Source organism: Saccopteryx leptura, chromosome 5 (genome assembly GCF_036850995.1).
Source record: "Saccopteryx leptura isolate mSacLep1 chromosome 5, mSacLep1_pri_phased_curated, whole genome shotgun sequence".
Classification (NCBI taxonomy): Eukaryota; Metazoa; Chordata; class Mammalia; order Chiroptera; family Emballonuridae; genus Saccopteryx; species Saccopteryx leptura.
The window spans coordinates 172,211,660-172,230,100 of NC_089507.1; the positions used below are offsets into that span (position 1 = coordinate 172,211,660).

The 18,441-nt window shown below is 56.5% G+C and overlaps 1 protein-coding gene across 2 annotated transcripts in view; it reads left to right on the forward strand.

The window, feature by feature from the left end:
* Nucleotides 1–17,069, forward strand: part of TMEM104 (transmembrane protein 104) — a 55,992-nt gene extending 38,923 nt beyond the window's left edge. For both annotated transcript variants that reach the window (XM_066386859.1, XM_066386860.1), the window contains exons 9-10: nucleotides 2,708–2,801; nucleotides 14,544–17,069. In XM_066386859.1, coding sequence (XP_066242956.1) covers nucleotides 2,708–2,801; nucleotides 14,544–15,304 — 855 coding nt within the window. In that variant the 3' untranslated portion in view covers nucleotides 15,305–17,069. The remainder of the gene's footprint in view (nucleotides 1–2,707; nucleotides 2,802–14,543) is intronic.
* Nucleotides 17,070–18,441: the final 1,372 nt, after the last annotated feature.

Genomic DNA, 18,441 nt, shown 5'->3' on the forward strand with positions numbered 1-18,441 from the left:
CGAGTGTGCAGTCAGTCTGTGGTCCTCAGCATCAAAAGAAAAGGAAACCACATCCCAGCTGCCATCCAGCCGTGGATGTCACAGCTGTTGGCCAAAGGAGTCCTCCAGAATAGCCCTTCACCACCTGTTCCCACTCAGAGGATAGACCTGCTGTCCTTAGAACTCTATGTGAGAGAGCCAGGCAGGGGTGGACCCTCACCTGAGGGCCTCTTAACTCCTATCCCCATCTCTGAGCTGGCCCCTCACATGCAGTTCTTACTCTGCTGTCTTGAGATACATCCATACACTTGGTCTCTTTAAACAGAAGGATGCTCTAGCGGGCTGAGATCCCATCTGACAGGGTTTCATAAAATGGGCCTCCTGTACGGTGGGATCGTGATAAACATCTGCTAAGGAGGAGGATGAAGGTGGATTTGGCATCCGAGAAAGGACTTCTGAAGAAAAGACCAATGCAGGGACAGAAAGGGCCTGCAGGGGCAGAATGCTCTGCCTGCCTTTGGGTTGATCCTGCTCTCCCCTGTGTTTTACACAGTGGAGCTTTCTAAAGACCAGTCTTTAGCCTTCACAGATGAGAGCTGACCTCCCATGGAAGCCGCCCCCAAGGAAATGTCCAGCACCCACAGCTGGAGTACATGCTTTCAGTGTGGGGCATTGCAGGCCAGAGACAAACACCTCCCCTCCGGCCTCCAGGCACTCCAGGAATCCAGAGTGGGTCAGGCCACAGTGATTTGGAAACCCTAGTGGCCAGTGGCTTTGGCTGTGTTCTTCCACACATCTCCCTCCCATCCTTCAGAAGAGAAGTTGGTCAGTGGAAAGTCTCCCTGAAGCAGTAATTTTTCTAAATGACTTGCTGACAGAGCTGCACACAGACCTTCTTGGCAGAGAGGGGTGATTCTTCCTGTGTCCCCAGCCCCTTCCCTGGGCCTGAGGGAACTGCTAAGGGCTATCCAGACTGTCCCTTTCCTCCACCTCTCCAGTCACCCTGGCCTGATGGAGACTCTCCCCCGCCACCTCCTGAGCAGAAGCAGATGTGGTTCTAGACCCCCAGCGGGAAGCTCTTTCCAGAAGTCTCCCAGCCCTGGCGACTGCCAGGCCTCACCCACCCAGCTAATTAGAGCCTTCTCTGTAAGCCGGCACTTCAGTCTTTTGTGTCATTCATTCTCACAGTGATAATGGACTTGGATAAGAGGTCACAGCTTCCTCCACATCCTGCTCTACTTTTGATGGAGGGGGGCCTCAGCCCCCCTTTTGTGGGGCTCCAGCCTGCCTGCCACAGGGCAGCGGCTGGGCACTGGCTTCCCGGCCTGGCAGCTGCAGTATGTTCACCCTGATCCCAGGACCAGGGCTCGGCTCCCCAGAGGGGGCCCCACTCCCCACAGTCAGGCTTCCTAGCCGTCTGCCGCATCTCTGGTGAGCATCATTAACATTACGTGCTAAAATGGCACAGTGTACATGTTAATAAGGTCTGATGCCTCTGCTGCTTCTGAGTGGCAGATTGGAAATGGCGCCATCACTGCAACTCCAACCAGCGGCTTTCAGTTCCTCTGCCTCGTGAGCACCCAGTTCGGCATTGGAAACCCTCCCCTTCCCCACTTCCCAGCGCCAGCCCTGCTGTTTCTCATTTACCCCAATTTCTTTTGCAAAAAGGGTTCAAATTTCCCACAGACCAGTTTTCAAAGACAGGCTTTGAATTTTTCTTTTTATAAGTAAACATCCACTCTCCCCTGTTCTTCAAAGAGAAAGGGAACAAGGTGCCGGCAGCACCTCCTGGGGCTGGACCCCACCCCCACTCCACTCCCCCACCGCTTTCCTGGATGCAGCCTTTCTCTTTGTGGCCTCGGCTACTTCTCAGGGCTTTGCCCTGGAAGCCACTAGTTGTGGTCCCTGCTCCTTTCTCTTTAAGTTAAAATCATTGCTGATTGAGGACATCCTGATTGCTTCTTTCCTCGGAACCCGTCAGAATGGTGTCCCCTCCACTGCCCTGCATTGTGAGGGCCCGAGGCATGCCTGGTGCTTCTTCAGGTCCTCTTGCTGCTCTCTAGTGCTGGATCCATGCTCATACCCGGCCCAAAGCTGGGCTGTGAATCCTTAGTTAGTGTCTGCTGAAGAGAGTGAGCAGGCGAGGTCCCTAGGATATCACCTGGAACTTGCCTGGAAACTCCTTTCCAGGAGTTTGACGACAGGTTTGAGGAACGGCAGAGAGGCACGGCTCTGACATTGTTGAGCTTGTGACCCTGGAAACTCCCTGCCATGCTCCCTGGCCCAGGGAGCCTCTGCCAGTCCAGGTGCACACCTGGGTTAGGAACCCTGGAAACTCTCTGCCATGCTCCCTGGCCCAGGGAGCCTCTGCCAGTCCAGGTGCACACCTGGGTTAGGAACCCTGGAAACTCCCTGCCATGCTCCTTGGCCCAGGAAGCCTCTGCCAGTCCAGGTGCACACCTGGGTTAGGAACCCTGGAAACTCCCTGCCATGCTCCTTGGCCCAGGGAGCCTCTGCCAGTCCAGGTGCACACCTGGGTTAGGAACCCTGGGAACTCCCTGCCAGTGCTCCCTGGCCCAGGGAGCCTCTGCCAGTCCAGGTGCACACCTGGGTTAGGACTGGCCGCAGTCCTGGGCAGAGGCTGTGTGAGTGGCAAGTCCTCTCCACATATAGTGTGCTCTGTGTAGCCTGGCCCCTGTGCCCGCCTCACTCCTGTTTTGTCACCCAGGCTGTCTTCACTCTCCTCCTGGGCCCCTTCACCTTCTTTGACGTCCAGAAGACCAAGTACCTGCAGATCCTGACCTCCCTGATGAGATGGATCGGTGAGTCCAAGAAACATCTGAATCTCTGCCCTTTCTCCCTTTGTCCCCTCCTAACCCTTCCTGAGGCAGCCAGGCCAGCTCCTAGCTGCCGCTGGAATGTGGTGCGGTGTCTGTGGGTCCCCAGGGGACAAGGAGGAGGCCGGTGCTCTGCCTGCCTTTTTAGTAAGGGAAATGTAGTACTGAAAAAGTATAGTCACTTCAAGGTCATGTAGTGTGGGCAGAACTGGAGCGAGGCCTGGGACTGCCAGTTCTGGAACCAGCCTTTTTCACAGGCCCACACTGGGTCCCCATGACCTGCAAATGGGGGCTGGGCCCCGGAAGGCCTTGGTCAGGGCTCTGCTCCCTTCAGGGCAGGAGAGCTGTGCCGTAAAACCAGTGGGCCATGGCAGCTGCCTCCACACCCCCAGCCACCGGGGTGTGAAAAGGCACTTATCTATAGTGCCTCTAACTGGCTGACTCCCCACTGAGCAAGAGCACTGTTTTCCTCAGGGGAGTTGGGGTCTCTCCCTTTAAATCCGGTGTGTAGTATGGAGCTCATTCACTCCACTACACCATCCTGCCAACCACCTGGAAGAGGCCAGGCTGTTGACCCCACCTGGATCCAGGACAGGAGGGTGAGGGCTCTCTGCCACCCCAATAGCTGGCTCTGCTCAGGGATCAGGTTGCACGTTGATCTAAAAGCAAAAACACTTGCTGTCCTGGTTGGAACTCCTCTCTCCTGACTCCCTCCGCCTCCACCTGCGGCCGCCCCTCCTCAGAACTCAGGGTCAATGTGCTCCTGTCGCACACCAGCATTCAGCATTAGATTGTGACAAGCTCGGCCCTGGCCGGTTGGCTCAGTGGTAGAGCGTCGGCCTGGCGTGCAGAGGTCCCGGGTTCGATTCCTGGCCAGGGCACACAGGAGAAGCGCCCATCTGCTTCTCCGCCCCTCCCCCTCTCCTTCCTCTCTGTCTCTCTCTTCCCCTCCCGCAGCCGAGGCTCCATTGGAGCAAAGATGGCGCTGGGGATGGCTCCTTGGCCTCTGCCCCAGGCGCTAGAGTGGCTCTGGTCACAACAGAGCGACGCCCCGGAGGGGCAGAGCATCGCCCCCTGGTGGGCAGAGCCTCGCCCCTGGTGGGCGTGCCAAGTGGATCCCGGTCGGGCGCATGCGGGGGTCTGTCTGACTGTCTCTCCCCATTTCCAGCTTCAGAAAAATACAAAAAAAACAAAACAAAAAAAACCCAACAAGCTCAGGTGGTTCTGATCCAAATGATTTCCAGCAAGTCTGGCACCTCCAGTGCCCTAGGCCCCACCAGTCCAAATTACAAGACCCCAGTATAAGAAGCCACTGCCTCACGAGAGTCCTGGCATCTTCAGTTGGAAGGGAATGTGACTGTCATCCAGGCGAGCCCCACCCCTACAGGGCAGATGGACGGGAGCTCACGGCTGGGGAAGGCTCCTGCTCTGCTCCAAGGGGACATATGTCAGTGCTGGGACATTCTTGGTTTGAACCAGACCCAGCAGCCTGTCACTTCTTCCCACTCCTGGTCCGTCCTTGCAGGAAAATGAGAGCAGGGCTGCGTGATCTATAGAGTGAGTTCTGGGGCCTCTGTGATTGGTGAGCCTGTCCATCATCATCCATCGAGAAGAGGTGACAGGAGGACACCTGTTTGATACCCGGATGGGGCAAGATTCTTTGTCTAGCCCATTCAGTGGGTCTGAGCCTATTCTCACCTACAGAGTGTTTTTTTCATATTTTATTCTTAAGCTCCAAAGCCCTGGATTAAATTAATATGACCACATGGGGAAAAAAGAGCTCGTTGCTTAGAATATGAGGATCTCACCAGCTTTAGGGGCACGGTGCTGTAATAGAGCCTCCTCAGAGGCCAGGAAGGATTGTGTCCAAACATCTGGGATCAGCAGATGTCAGAACTAGTGGCCAACCACCCTTCCCCTTATAAATCTGCTTATAGGAAGTATTTTCAAAGCCCTGGTGACCTTCAGAAGGAGTTTTCTCGGTAGAACAGTATTTGAAGAAAAACATTTTTCTTCCTCACTTCCCTGGTTTAATCTGTTGTCCCAGCAGCTGGGTTCCAGAGTCCTGAACATCTGTCCTCTGCCTGCTTGGCATTGGCTGTCCTTGACCTGCTGCATTAGCAGTGGGAAGGGTGAGTTAAGTGCTGGTTTCCAGTCCCTCTCCCTCTGACTGAGGGGGGCAGGAGCAGCTTGAGGAGCGCAGCGATGGGGTGGATTTCGATGTCAGTCCACAGAGGGATAGCTGCCTGGATAATGACAGTTAATGGCTTCCGTAGCACCCCCATGTCTGTCAGCGTGAGGAAATCTGGCTGGTGAGCAGTACATTCATTAAAAGAGGATGAATTGTAAGAGGGTGAGGAGGAGGCTGACAGGATTCGAGGCTCCCCCAGACCCCAGTCTGCACAGCCCCCACCTGCAGAGGAGGTGCCGAGCTTCTGCAGGGCCCCAGGGGCCTTGGAGGCAGCTGGAGACAGACACTGCCCTTTCCCTCCTGCTGCTGGAGCCCTCTCACGGGTGGAGTCGGCCACTGGCCCCTGGCAACCCCATTCTGCCTCTTTCTCCCCAACCAGAGCCCCTCCCACCGAGCAGTGAGGTGGCTGGCGGCTGCGGGGAGCCTCAGGGACAGCTGTGGGAAGGCTCTGGGTCTCCCCAAGGCCCTGGCCCTCCAGGCAGCCCCCTGCAGCTCAGCACAGTGAGGGGGCTGCGGCCTTGAGAGAGGCATGTGGCCGCAGAGTGGGCTTGAGATAGAGACCAGCTCATGAAGGTCATCCACGCTCCTGTTGGGGTGGTGACATTGTCTGGACATTGTTGTCTTTGCAAGTCGTTTGCCCCTTTTCTCCCTTTGATCCGAGAGATGATGAGACCGCCAGAGCCTCTCTGCCAGCCTCCCCCCAGAGGGCTCCGGGCACGCGCAGTCATTTTTCTCCCGAACACTCAGGCCTCTGGGCTCGAGAAGCAAACCTCTGTGGCACAAAGCCTTCTCAAGTAAGAAAACTACCCAGCTAAGTGCACTGACATGCAGCCCAGCCTAGGGTTCAGTTCCCAGCGAGGACACTGCAGCCGCCTGGGCGTTTTCCTGGTGGACCTGGTGGAAGACGGGTGCGGCATCAGGAGGGGCCTGGGAGCACATGCGCCCTTGACCAGGTTGTCCCCCACTGGGCGTTCACGGGCCGTCTGAGGGGGCCCACGCTCACCCCGGGTGATTTTTCTAGAACTCCTCTAAAGGCACTGAGCATCAAAGCCCTGTGTGTCCTCTCAAGTCTGCACCAAGTTGTCAGTTGGCAACGGACTCCCTTTTCATGTCGCCCTTGAAAAGCAGGTGTGGGGCCATGTCCCATGCCCCTCCGGCACGCTCTGCCTCTTCCTCCTCCCGTCTCAGGGCCCAGACCGTCCAGCAGCCATGAGTGGACTGCCCAGGGTGGTGATAAGCTAGAGAGACAAAAGCGAAAAATGAGCACCAAAGGGACCGGAAAATCATGAATGTGCTGAGCTGGAAACTTTCTTGTGCTTAATTAGGAATTTGTTCTGCCATCTGTTGAAATGGGGCCGGGAGGACTGCAGGATCCCGCCCCGAGCGCGAGGCACGCTGAGCAGCCTGGAGGCTGGCTCCTGCCTGGCTTTCTCCGAGCCTCCTCAGTCGTTACCCAGAAGCCCCTCGCGCTGCCAGAACGGGATTGAGAGGGTCGGATGGCCTTCCAAATAGCCACTCGTCCGGGAAAATGTCAGAACACGTATGATGGGTGCCAATGTTGATCCATTTCTTTTGCTCCCCAAATAAGTTCTGGGGAGACCAGGCTGGTCAATTTGGGAAACCCAGGTTGCAAATGCCTCTGAATTCACATGTGCCCCCATGCCATCTGGCCACTTAGCTGCAGGGAGCTGCTTCGGGTCAGCCACAGGCTCCTAAGCACACATGTGGGCTCTGGCCCAGGTGCTACACCCAGCCACTCCCACTGCACCCCCTCCCTTTGTTTACTTCCTCAGGTGGGACAGTGTTCACTGCAAATGTGCCCCCCCAGGCCAAGCCCGCCCCAGCCAGGTCCCTTGTTTCTTGTCTGGCAGCAGCAAAGCAGGACCTCCGCATGGACTGATGTGAAGACAGAATGGGATTGTGTGGGAAGGACTGCTAGCAGTGCCAGGCCACAATGCGTCCCTGCCATCGTGGTCTCTGCTGGCCATCACATTCCTGAAGTGGCCTCAGAGGGAGCCTCCCTTGGGGAGACCATGAGATCAGTGTCCTGAGCCACCCCCAGAAAGAGTTGTGGTGCTCGGTGTCCCAGTGGGAGTTTGAAGCATTGCCGGTCAGCTCTATACAGCTGGCCCTCTGCCTCACACCAGCACTGGTCCCTGGGCACATTCCCCAGCCTCCACCCCCACTACCTTCAAGGAGGCTCAGGCCGGAGAGAAAGGAGAAACAGACCCCACACACAGAGATGCCGGGGGCTTCCTCTGCAGTTCCTAGCTCTCACTGTCGGCAGTCAGCAGACCGGGGACACTCAGAAAGACGCAGCCAAAAGTCCTTTCCTTTGTGCTTGCAGGCCCAGCAGCTGTGGCTTCAGAGCCCATGCCCTAAGCCACTCAGATGATGACTGTAGACAGTTCCCACCAGGGACTCTGGCAGGGAGTATCATTACTTCACTCCCATTACCAACTTCCCCAGGAGATGCCAGCGGATGCCTCCCAGCTGGAGACACGAACAGCTGGCTCAGCTTGGGATGCCCCGATGGTGTTATTAAAAAACTGATCCTTTCTAGTAAGTGCTGCTGTGGAGTGCAGCAGCCCTCCTTGGTCTGGGTCTGGCTTTCGAGGACCCACAGGACAGCCTTCCATCCAATTGTGTATTCAAAGCAGCTGCCGTGCACGCTGTTCCTGTCTCTGTGCTCCACTCAAAGTGGGTCAGGCGCCGTCCTCTCCAAGCGGACGAGCGGACGTTCATGGATAAACTTGAGCCTGCCTTGGGAAGGTTCTCAGTCCTGCTCCCCCACCCGCCCCCGGCAGTGCCCCAGATTTGTCTTCTAGACCAAGCTGAGGGGAGAGGTGGGACTTGGCAGTGGTATCCCAAGTGGCAGAAGGTCCCCAAGAGGAGCCATCACCTGGGAGGGAACATAAGGGCTCTCTGGTGTTACCTGTCCACAGAATTATCTGTGGCCCCATGGCTGACTCCCCTGCAGATCCGTGACTGATCTCAGCAGTGTCTCCTGGTGGCACTGCTCTGATCTGTCACCACCAGCATCCAGAGGTCTTCTTTGTCAGGGCCATCTGTTCACGTCCTGTTGGTTCAGCATACCAGCGTGGTGTCTGAGTTCCTTCACAGCCACTCACTCAACTAGTGCTTCTCAGAGGGTCAGGGAGGACGCCCCCCTCCCCTCAGTGAAGGTACCCGTGACCTCTCTGAGCAGCCAGCCGGTCCTGTGCTCTGGGCCACCATCCAGGGCCCTTCTGGGTCGTTAAGCATCCAGCATTCTCTGGTCACACAGCCAGTGGGGTGAATCCAGGAAAACTTTTATGTGGGTTTCATTTTCATCTTAATTTTATTCTTGGTTTTCTAATTCTCTCTGCAAACATAGAGTTCAGTTTAAAGAAGAGGATCCTGGGGTTTCTATCTTAGTCTCTTAGGGTAGAGTGGGCACTTAATTAAAGTTTACTGGAGAGTCAGCGACGTGCCGCAAATGACGCCTTTTCCCGGCAGCAGGACCGACCTCAGTGCTGCCCAGCCTGGAGCAAGGCCGTTGCTCTTTTGGTCACACTCCTCTGAGCGGCCTTTGTTATCAGCAGCTCTGCCCTGCACGTGGCTGAGACATGCACTGGCCTGGCCATCGAAGGAGGACTCCTCCACCCAGGAAGTGGGTGGCCAGCTGCCTGGACAGCGGCTGGGGAAAGGACAGTCAGGCACAGGGAGCTGGTGGGATGAGGTGGCACCCACCAACGGTTGCAGATGCGCCACTGCACAGTTGGGCTTCACACGGACCAGGGCAACCTCGGCCTCACAACAGTTAGGCAACCATGGACCTCTGCAGAGCTGGTGTGGCCCACAGCGACCCCGGAGCTTAGAAATGTATGTTCAACTCAGGGGAGTCTAGGCACCCCTTTCCCAGTACTGCCCCCACTCTCTCCCCCCTGCTTTCTCCCTGACCCCACAGCTGTGTCAGCCGTCTCCGTCAGCTCAGACTACCATCACAGCACCGCGGGCCGGACGGCTTGAACAGCACAAGGTTATATTCTCACAGTTCTGGAAACAGGAAGCCCAAGATCAAGGTGCTGTCAGGGCTGCTCCCTGGTGACGCCTCTTTTTTGGCTTGTTGGCAGCCCCCCTCTCACCATGTCCTCATGTGGCCTCTCACCTGTGCGCACAGGGAAAGAGTGGGCTGGCTCTCTCCCTCCTCTTGTAGGAACACTGGTCCTGTCTGTCAGGTTAGGGCCCGCCCCTTCCTACCTTCTGATAGGCCCCATCTCCAGGTGGTCACACTGGGGGGTCAGGGCTTCAACATAATGACTTGGGGGGGAGACAATTCATAATGAGAGGAAAAAGATGACAGCCATCAGGAAAGGTGACAGTGCCCAAGTTTTATGTTTCCAATCTCCGGGAAGATTAGTCAGCCAGCAGCCGGCGGCCCTCGCTCCGCTCTCCCAGCAATTACAGGTTGAGCAGGCTCTGACAGCTTATGGATGACAAATGTGGACCCTTCCCTCCCAGGCGCCACTTGCCACAGTGTGAAAAGTTGAAGGATGAAGAGGCCAGAACTCTTGATTTCGTGCTTAAGATTTGATTGCTTCAGAGACTCAAATGCCTGCCTTTTATCAGTGACCTCCTCACCCTGGCGCGCTTGGAAAGGGGAAGGCTCTGCTCTGGGTCCTTTGGGATAAATAATTTAGCCACAGAGGAGATCCTCAGTCTCATAACTTGATTATTGAAACATCTTTCCCGTCTCATTCTGTGATGATGACGAGGAGAAGGAGGGCAGACCTGGAATCCCCAGTAGCCATAGTGACTGAGCCAGCACGGGAACAGAGTCAGACTGGCTTGAAATTCCCTCACTTCAGCACAAATCCAAATGGTTCTTTCTTGTGAGTTACTGTTACCAGCGAGATCAGCAATCACAGGAAGTCTTGCTGGCCCCAGATGAAACTGACGTGCGGCGAAGGTGTTTTTGGAGGTGAGCACATCTGTACAGGGAGCTTCTCATTTTTGTCAAAGGAAACACCTTTCAGCCAGAGACCAAGTATGTCCTATCTTCTTGGGAAATGAAATGAGCCTCTACCCCAGCCCACAGCCTGGGCTCAGATGGGGGCCGGTGATGACAGGGGAAGTACAGACCACTTGAGCCCAAAAGAATCCAAACAAAATTCCTTTTCCTTGTCACTCAGCCCTGTAGAGAGAGAGCACTCACCCAGGGTCCCCCCGCAGGTGACAGTGATGGGGACAGCTTGGCCTTGTGTGACATAAGGAGAGCAGGTGTGAGCAGCCCATCCTGAGTCCTGAAGGACAGAAAATATTAACTGTCATGCTTGCTGTTGCTGATACCCCCAGGGAAGCTGGTATTGATGTGAACCACTGACCCTTCCACAGCCCCACGGCCTGTCCTGACACCCAGTACCTGGTGTGCCTCAGCTGGAGGGACTTGAGCCATCTAGCTCCTGAGGGCCGTGCTCCCAGGAGGTCGGGTCACGCCTGGCGTCAATTCTGCTTTTCACCTGACCTCCTCAGAAAGGGCAAGGAGATGTCTTCCCTGAGTCATCTGCTCAGGACTCAGGATTTGCACTGAGATAAGGACTTGCCTTCCATTCCTGTCTTGTCCCAGGCAGGGCTGTGTGTGGGAGAGTGGAGAGCTGGCTGCGGCTCGGGGAGTCGATGCAGTGAGGCCAGCCCGCAGAACTCAGAGAAGCTGTCAGAACAAGCCTCTTCGGGCCAAGCCACGGCATGGGCTGGGCTCCTGGAGACTGAGCAGTGTGCCGGCTGTGGGTCCCTGGGGCCTGCACCACACCCCTCCTCCTGCACCGGGAGGAAGCAGGACAGCCAGCAGGCCTCCATGTTGGAATCTGACACCTGATTCCCCTCGGTGACCCTCAGTTGGTCTTTGGTCCTTAGGCTTGGACACCTGCCAATGCAGAGATCTCACCATCTACCCCAGCTAACGTGGCTGTTAACAAGTTCTTTCTTCCATCGTAATTTGTCTCCTATAACTTCTACCCATTGTTCCCCAGTGATTGGGCTCCAGAGGGACAGGGACTGTATCTGTTTACTCAGGGCACGACCCCCAGAGGCCTACAATAGTGCCGGCCCACAGTGGGCACTCAGCACATCTTTGTTGAATGAATGGTCCCAGATTGGCCTGTATGTTCCACAAAACAAGTGCAGTTATTTTTACATGGGCTGTTACTTCAGATATTAAAAGAAAAGTCTCCTGTCCCACCATGTCACCTTGCAACTGCATCTTTCGAGGCCCAACAGCCACTCCTCATGTGACATGTGTCAGGCCCTCACCTCCCCCCACCCCCAGACTCCTTGCTGGCAACTCTCAGCATCTGCTCACCCCCTGGAATGCAGGTGGGTGTGGACTGGGACCCTGGTCCATCACGTGGGTTCTCTGAGCATGGCCTGGGAGGGTCAGAGACATGCTGAGGCCAGCCCTGCCCTCGGGGAGCTGCAGGACCTGGTCACTACAATATTGGGGAGCCCTCACGGCTCTGCCCACCTGCCTCCCACACAGCCTCTGCCAGGTGGGCACAAGCTGTGTGACCGAGCCCTTGGTGCCAGGTGTGCACACAGCCCTGTTCCCCGTGGCACTTTCTGTCAGTGTCTGTCACTCACAGCCTGTCATCCTATTTCATCTTGATTTACTGTCAGACCTAGTGAGTTTTGGAAGCAGCTATCTGCCAGGGATGGGTGATCAATCTAGAAGATGGCTGTTGAACTCTGCTCCCCTAGCTTCCAGGGGCAGAGGATTGAGGTTCCAGGGCAGGGTTGGCTACAAGGACACTTAGTCCTCATCCTCTAGTCCCAGAACCTGTTAAGGGCAGAGCTGCCCACCCCTGGCTCTCCTCCCCCCGCCCCATCCCTCTACTGCAGCGCCATGTTTAGGCTGTCCTTGGTTTCTTGTGAACTTGTGAACTCTGAGACCAGGTCGGAACATTTTCCCTACCGTCTTTGCTCCAGACAGCAGCCCAGCACTGCCCCATGTCCTCACAGTGGTTGGGGACACTGAAAGGCCCCATGGCTCACACATCCCCTGCCCACTGTCAAGGTTAGCAAAGGCTTTTTGCGGCCACTTCTTAACGCCCCTGGAATAGCCTTATTTTTAGTAAAACCAATTATAGCCACAAGATCCGGAGATAAATTTTCTTATTATCCATAGTGGACCCGTTGAAGCAGGTGTACATTTTTGGGCGGCAGGTGGGGAGGAGGGCCTGCTTTAAAACTCAGTCTCATGTCTTTAGAAACCTCCACAAACTACGGTAGTTTATTTGCAAGAAGCAGAGCCCCCAGTCAGGGCCGCCCAGAGAGCTCCCAAGCCAGTTTCCACCTGTGTTTCTTACAACCTCTTGGAGATTTAGGCCTGAGGAGGAAGATGAGCCCAGAAGCCCGGGCCAGCAGCCCGGCAAAGAGAACAATGACCAGGAGACGCTCCCATCCCCACAGCCAGGTCCTTGCTGCCTTCTCACATGCTCACCGCTCCCAGGGCCTCGAGGCCAAGGCCAGCAAGACACCTAGATTTCTCCACTTGCTGTATTCTGGGTCTTTGCTAGCCTTGGCCTGGATCACGAGGTGACACCCTGAGACGGTAGAGGCACAACAGGATTTGAATCTTGCCTTCCAGCAGCTGTCCCCTTTGCTCTGACCCCAGTGCCCTGCCTGTGGTAACAGAGCTGTCAGCTGTAGCCTCTTGGATAGCTAATTACCAGGCAGCCCCAGTCTTCCCGCTGTAGCCACCCCACCCCCCAGCTCTGCTTCATAACCCTTTCTGGCCTAGGACAGGTGCCTGGCACAGGGCCCCCACCCAGCCTCTCCCCTGGTCCCCTCCCCTTCACATCCTGCCCAGCATGCTCCATGGTGCAGCTCTTCCACACGGATCTCTGCCATGCCTGCAGCTCCAGAATAATGCCCAGACTGCTGGCGTCCTGGGCACCCTGAGGAGCAGGGAGGCTCCACAGGGTGTCCTGTCACACGTCCCTGAGCCCCCCTAAGGCTTAAGCCAGAGGAAGTTTCTGGGCTGTGACCTCGAAAGAAGAAGTGGGTCCATGCTTTCCCCTTGACTGACCAGAGCTGGCAAGATTTGTGATATCCCTGGGGTGGTGAGATTCATGGAGCCCTTGGTGGCAGGAATGACAGGGACTGGGGCGGGCTGAGAGCCAGAAACAAATCTTCTTTATTGGCAATTTTCACAGGCCTGTTCTCACCTCCTCCTCCCCTTCATCCCCAACAGTGTCAGGCGGCTCTGATTAAAAGTAATAGATGATGTTCCTGTCAGTCTCACTTCCAAGTGCCATTGTGGGAAGACAGTCTGGCTTCCTGTGAGTCCCAGGAGAAGGGAGCTGGGGTGTGATGTGGCCTGAAGGGGACAGTGAGGAGACCCCCAGTCTCCACCCAGGAGGAGCCCTTAGACTCTCCCAGCCCACTGCTGCTTTATCCTTGCGTCACCAAGAAATGGCAGGTGTCATTGTGGACATTACGTGAGGTATTGGGGCACAGGCTAGAGGAGCTTTCGGGTCTGGTCTGAACAGAGACAGCAGTGATCTGTGAACCTCAAAACTGGAGATGGACCTCAGTGGTCCCTATGTGTGCTGAGTGGCTAGTCGTGGCAGTTCTGGGTAATCCGGATGGCATGTTCAAGAAGCCAGAGGCTCAGAGTATGTCTGTCTTAGGGAGGTCATGTTTGGAAGCACCAGCCTGTGAGGAGCTCCAAGTGTGAGGCCCAGGGGAGGGCTGCTGTGACAGGCTACTGGGGAGCCCAGCCTGAAGCCCGGTGTGCTCTGAACAGTAGTCACAGGTCCCCTTCCCCCTCTGCAGCAAGCCCAGGCCACAGCCACTTTTCTGTTCCCTGCCTGTGCCAGCAGGCTCAGGAGAATAGAGCCATGTGCTAGAAACCTCCCCAGCATTGGGCTTCAGCACCATTTTTTTCCTCTAGTGACCACAGGTTCCTTCCTGTGCCCAGCTCTGCTCAGCGCTGCCAGCACTCCCATGTCCCTTCAGATGTCCTTGGTCCAGGAGGACAACTCTTCCCAAATGTCCTGTGGCCCTTACCCCTCTACTGCCCCCAGCTCCCAGACATACTTTTTTTAAAACAAGGAAGAGAGAGCAAACATGTATCCTGACCTGGGACTGCTCCCTGCCAGGAAGCTGGCAGAACCCCTGAGAGAGCCCCTGGGGACTGGCAAGAGAGCTGGGCAGTACCTGGCCAGTGCACTCCTCCCAGAAGACAGTGCGGACCACCCTCCTATTGCACCCAGGCTCCACCCCCACCAGAGACACGTTGCCTTATCTGCTGGTGTGTGTGTTGGGGACAAAGGGGAGGGGATGAACAGGATATGGAAAGAGGGCCCATGGGACATTCATAAGATCAGTAGTCACTGCTGACCTGCCCCAAGAGCCCCAGGATGTGGTCATCAGGGTCACATGAGTTAAACGATCTTGCTTATGGGGCTCCAGTCCCTAAGCAGGCGCCCCCAGACTGGACACTATCCCAGGTAGGGCTGGTTCCTCCCTTGCTGACTAACACCCTCCCTTTCCAGCTTTCGCCATCATGATTGTGCTGGCTCTGGTCCGCATCGGGCGTGGGCAAGGAGAGGGGCACCCGCCCCTAGCCGACTTCTCTGGGGTCCGGAACCTGTTCGGGGTATGTGTGTACTCCTTCATGTGCCAGCATTCCCTGCCGTCTCTCGTCACACCCATCTCTTCCAAGCGCCACCTCACACGCCTGATCTTCCTGGACTACGTGCTGATCCTGGCCTTCTATGGCCTCCTCTCCTTCACCGCCATCTTCTGTTTCCGTGGCAACAGCCTCCTGGACATGTACACCCTCAACTTTGCGCGCTGTGACATTGTGGGCGTGGCCGCCGTGCGCTTCTTCCTGGGCCTCTTCCCTGTCTTCACCATCAGCACCAACTTCCCCATCATCGCCGTGACCCTGCGTAACAACTGGAAAACACTCTTCCACCGTGAGGGGGGCACATACCCCTGGGTAGTGGACCGCGTGGTGTTCCCCACCATCACCCTGGTGCCTCCGGTGCTGGTGGCCTTCTGCACCCATGACCTAGAGTCCCTGGTGGGCATCACAGGGGCCTATGCGGGCACTGGCATCCAGTACGTCATCCCAGCCTTCCTGGTGTACCTCTGCCGCAAAGATACCCAGCTGGCCTTTGGCCACGAGACCATCAACAAGCACAGATCCCCTTTCCGTCACACCTTCTGGGTGGGCTTTGTGCTGCTCTGGGCTTTCTCCTGCTTCTTCTTTGTTACCGCCAACATCGTCCTCAGTGAGACCAAGCTGTGATGGCAGATGTGTCTGCGGGCACCTGCAGAGACCACATCTAGTTGTCTCCGAGGTCTCCATGGGGCTGGTGAGGCCCGGGGTCTCGGAAGGGACCAGCTGGAATCCTGTCCCTACTGGGCTTCCTTCCACACAGCCTGCCCTTCACCTCCCTGTCCGGGCAGCCTCCTCTCTCGTCCTCCGGCCTGGAGCTACCCCCGGCCGGCTGAGCCGCACGCCGGGCAGGGCTGCTTTGATTCCAGGACTGGCTCCTCCGCTTTATGCACATGTCCCACCACCCTCCCCACTGGGGCAGCCTCCTCTTGCTGCACAGTGGAGATGCAGTGCTGGCACTGCCACTATTTATACTAGGTACCGTGACCCTCCTCCCTCCCAGCCCTCTCCCCCTCCTTGTCTGGGGAATCTGCTCCACTAGAAACGGCCTCCTCAGGACGAACTCCAGGCCCTGACACCCCTTCCCACTGTGCCTGCCAGTGACAGGCAGGGCCCGCCATCCCGCCAGGGTTGGCAGCGCCAAGTGCCACTCCTAAGGGAGGGCCTGGCCTGCCCTGATGACAAGAACAGGAGGTGCTAATGTGCACCAGGGTCCTCAGAACAGAGCTGCGAGAGCCCTGCTGTGGGCGCCAGCTCCTGTTCTGGGCTCCTAAGCCCATGATGACTCAGGAGTAGTCCCTTCCACAGGGCAGAGTAGCTTGTGCACTGGTTTAAAGCTCAGAGCTTGTTCCCCATGAAGGGGTCACTTCTCTCCTGACTGACCTGCTGGTGCTCTCAGGACCTCCGGGAGTGTGGGGCCAGTGTGTAAGGGCCACTGAAGGGGGCCACCCCCAACAGCTATTGCAGTGACTTGGGAGCATTGTGGACATGTAGCAATGAGCGGCCTTCATGGTTCCCACCCTGTCAGAGGTGAGGCCTGCTCCCCATTTCTGCCCCAACGCGAAACGTGGCTCCCTGTCCATCCAGGCTGTGGGTGCTCAGTGTCCCTTGGGCACCATGGGATGAAGATGGGGCACCAGCCCCCATGCCCATGGAAGGAGGGTCCATTTGCCATCCACCTCGCCAGCTCTTCCTTGGTCTCCTCCTTTTCACAGTCATGCATGCGCCTTCGGGGCAGCCTTCCACAGAAACACAGGTGACTGATGAACTGCATTTTCAACGTGCCTTCTGCTTCCAGACCTGGGGTTTCTTTCTGACCCTCCCTGGCTGCCCCAGCCCTAGGCCTGGCCCAACTGTCCCGGAGCCCAGAGTAGCTGGGGCAGGAGCTGCCTCTCTGGGGTGGGGTCTCAGGCCCCTGCCCCTTTCTCTTTTGATTTCAGTGCCTTGCTCAGCCCTCGTTAGGGAACCCCTGCTGCCTCCCCCTGCGTTGTCCGGCTTCACACCTTGGACAGAGTGGCAACTCTGGGTCTCATGGGGCCCACAGTGGTCTTAGAGCAGGGTGGAAAGACGTGGGATTTGCAGGAATGTGGGGAGCCCACAGGCAACACTGCTCCCCACCTTTAGACCCAGCAGCCCAGCCTGTGAGAGCCCATGTTGTAACTGACTGATCTGCTTTTTCACTGTGGCCACGCGTCCTCAGGTCTCAACTTGTCTCCATGCATCATTTTCCATTCACCTGAAAAGTCAACTCTCCTCCGTCTGCCATCGTGGCTTCTTCCCAGGAGGCCCTACCCAAGGCGGGCAGAGCAGGGAGGGCCCTGAGGCGGATCAGACCCTGTGACTTGGGCCCTGCCCCACTGTTTGCTGAAAACTCAATTAAAACATCTGTACTTACCTTTCTCCAGTTATGTTACTTTTTGCTTAAGGACAAAGCAAATTAAATCATTCTGCTCCCCCAGGCTCCAAACCAAATTTTGGATGTGAATTTATTAGCATCCAAAACCTAGGTTGATTTATGTGACAATCTGGAGCCACAGCAGTGGAGGCTGGTGGCTGCATTCCCCTCCGAGCTGGGCAGCTCCAGTCCTGGCGGGAATTGGCCCAAGGTGACCACATCAATGATGGCAAGCCAGGTGCTCACTGCTGCCACTGTCTGGGTTCCTGTGCTCCTCTGTGTGCACCTGCTGTCTGTCCTGCCACAGGTCAGATAGGGTCACCTTCCTTCCTCTCTGTTGAGAGCCACAGGGCTTGGGGCCAGGGAGACAGGACGTGTCCCAGGTGATGCTTCTTCACCATGTGCATCAAGCACATTTGTCTTTTTACATCAACTCGGTAAGGTGGGCAGTTGGATCATGGTTACCATTTTATACAGAGGCCCCAGGGAGTCAGTGGTGGGAGGGCAGAAGAGGCTGCCAGCCCGGCCTGGCCCAAGTACAAGCTTTGCTGTGGAGAATAATGAAAACGGCAGCCTTCAGTTGACATCATCTGCCCACACTGCCCCAGACCGGCCGAGGTCAGGCCAGGTCAAGGTGGAAGCCAGCATTCTCTTCCTTGTTCTCTGCCTTGTCCCAGCCAGAACACTGGAGCTTCATGCCAGCAGCTCCTGTCTGTTTCCCCGACAGGCCAGAGAGGCTTGGAGATGGGGTAGATGGCAGGTGGCAGGCTGGGAGGCACTGCTGAGTGGTTGGAGGTGGGCAATGGGCATCTTACTAGGCCCTTAGCCACACAGCTGTTTTTGCCACGTGGGGACCGGGAGGAGCCTCAGCAACAGGCCAAAGCTAAAGTCACAGAAGTGAGGAGTACAGGGGCTTCCCCCACCTCATGGAAAACTAGCTCCAGGGAAGAACCAGGTAGTGCCAGGCTCTTGGGAAGGCTGGTACTATGCCTGTCTGAGATCCAGATTCCTGAGCAGGACTGATGCTAATGGCCACTGAAAAGCCAGCTCTTCCAAGGCCAAGATCCAGGGCTGCATGAGGGAGCTTTGCCATCCCTTGTCCCTGGGACCCGGGGGCTTGTGGTGTTAATTGGAGAAGAGGAAAGTAATATCTGAGTGCCAGCTGTGTGCCAGGCACATGCTGGGTGCTTTCTACATGGACCTTGGTGACATCACTTTGGAATCAAGAGTGCACCTAGAAGTGGGACCTGCCCCTCGCAGGCTGTGAGCCTGTGTGCTCTCCTCTTGTCATTTGTAACAAGGAAGAAATGGTACCTGTGTCGCTGAGGGTTGTGGGAACTGAAGTCCTGGGCTTAGTGCCTGGCACAAAGGT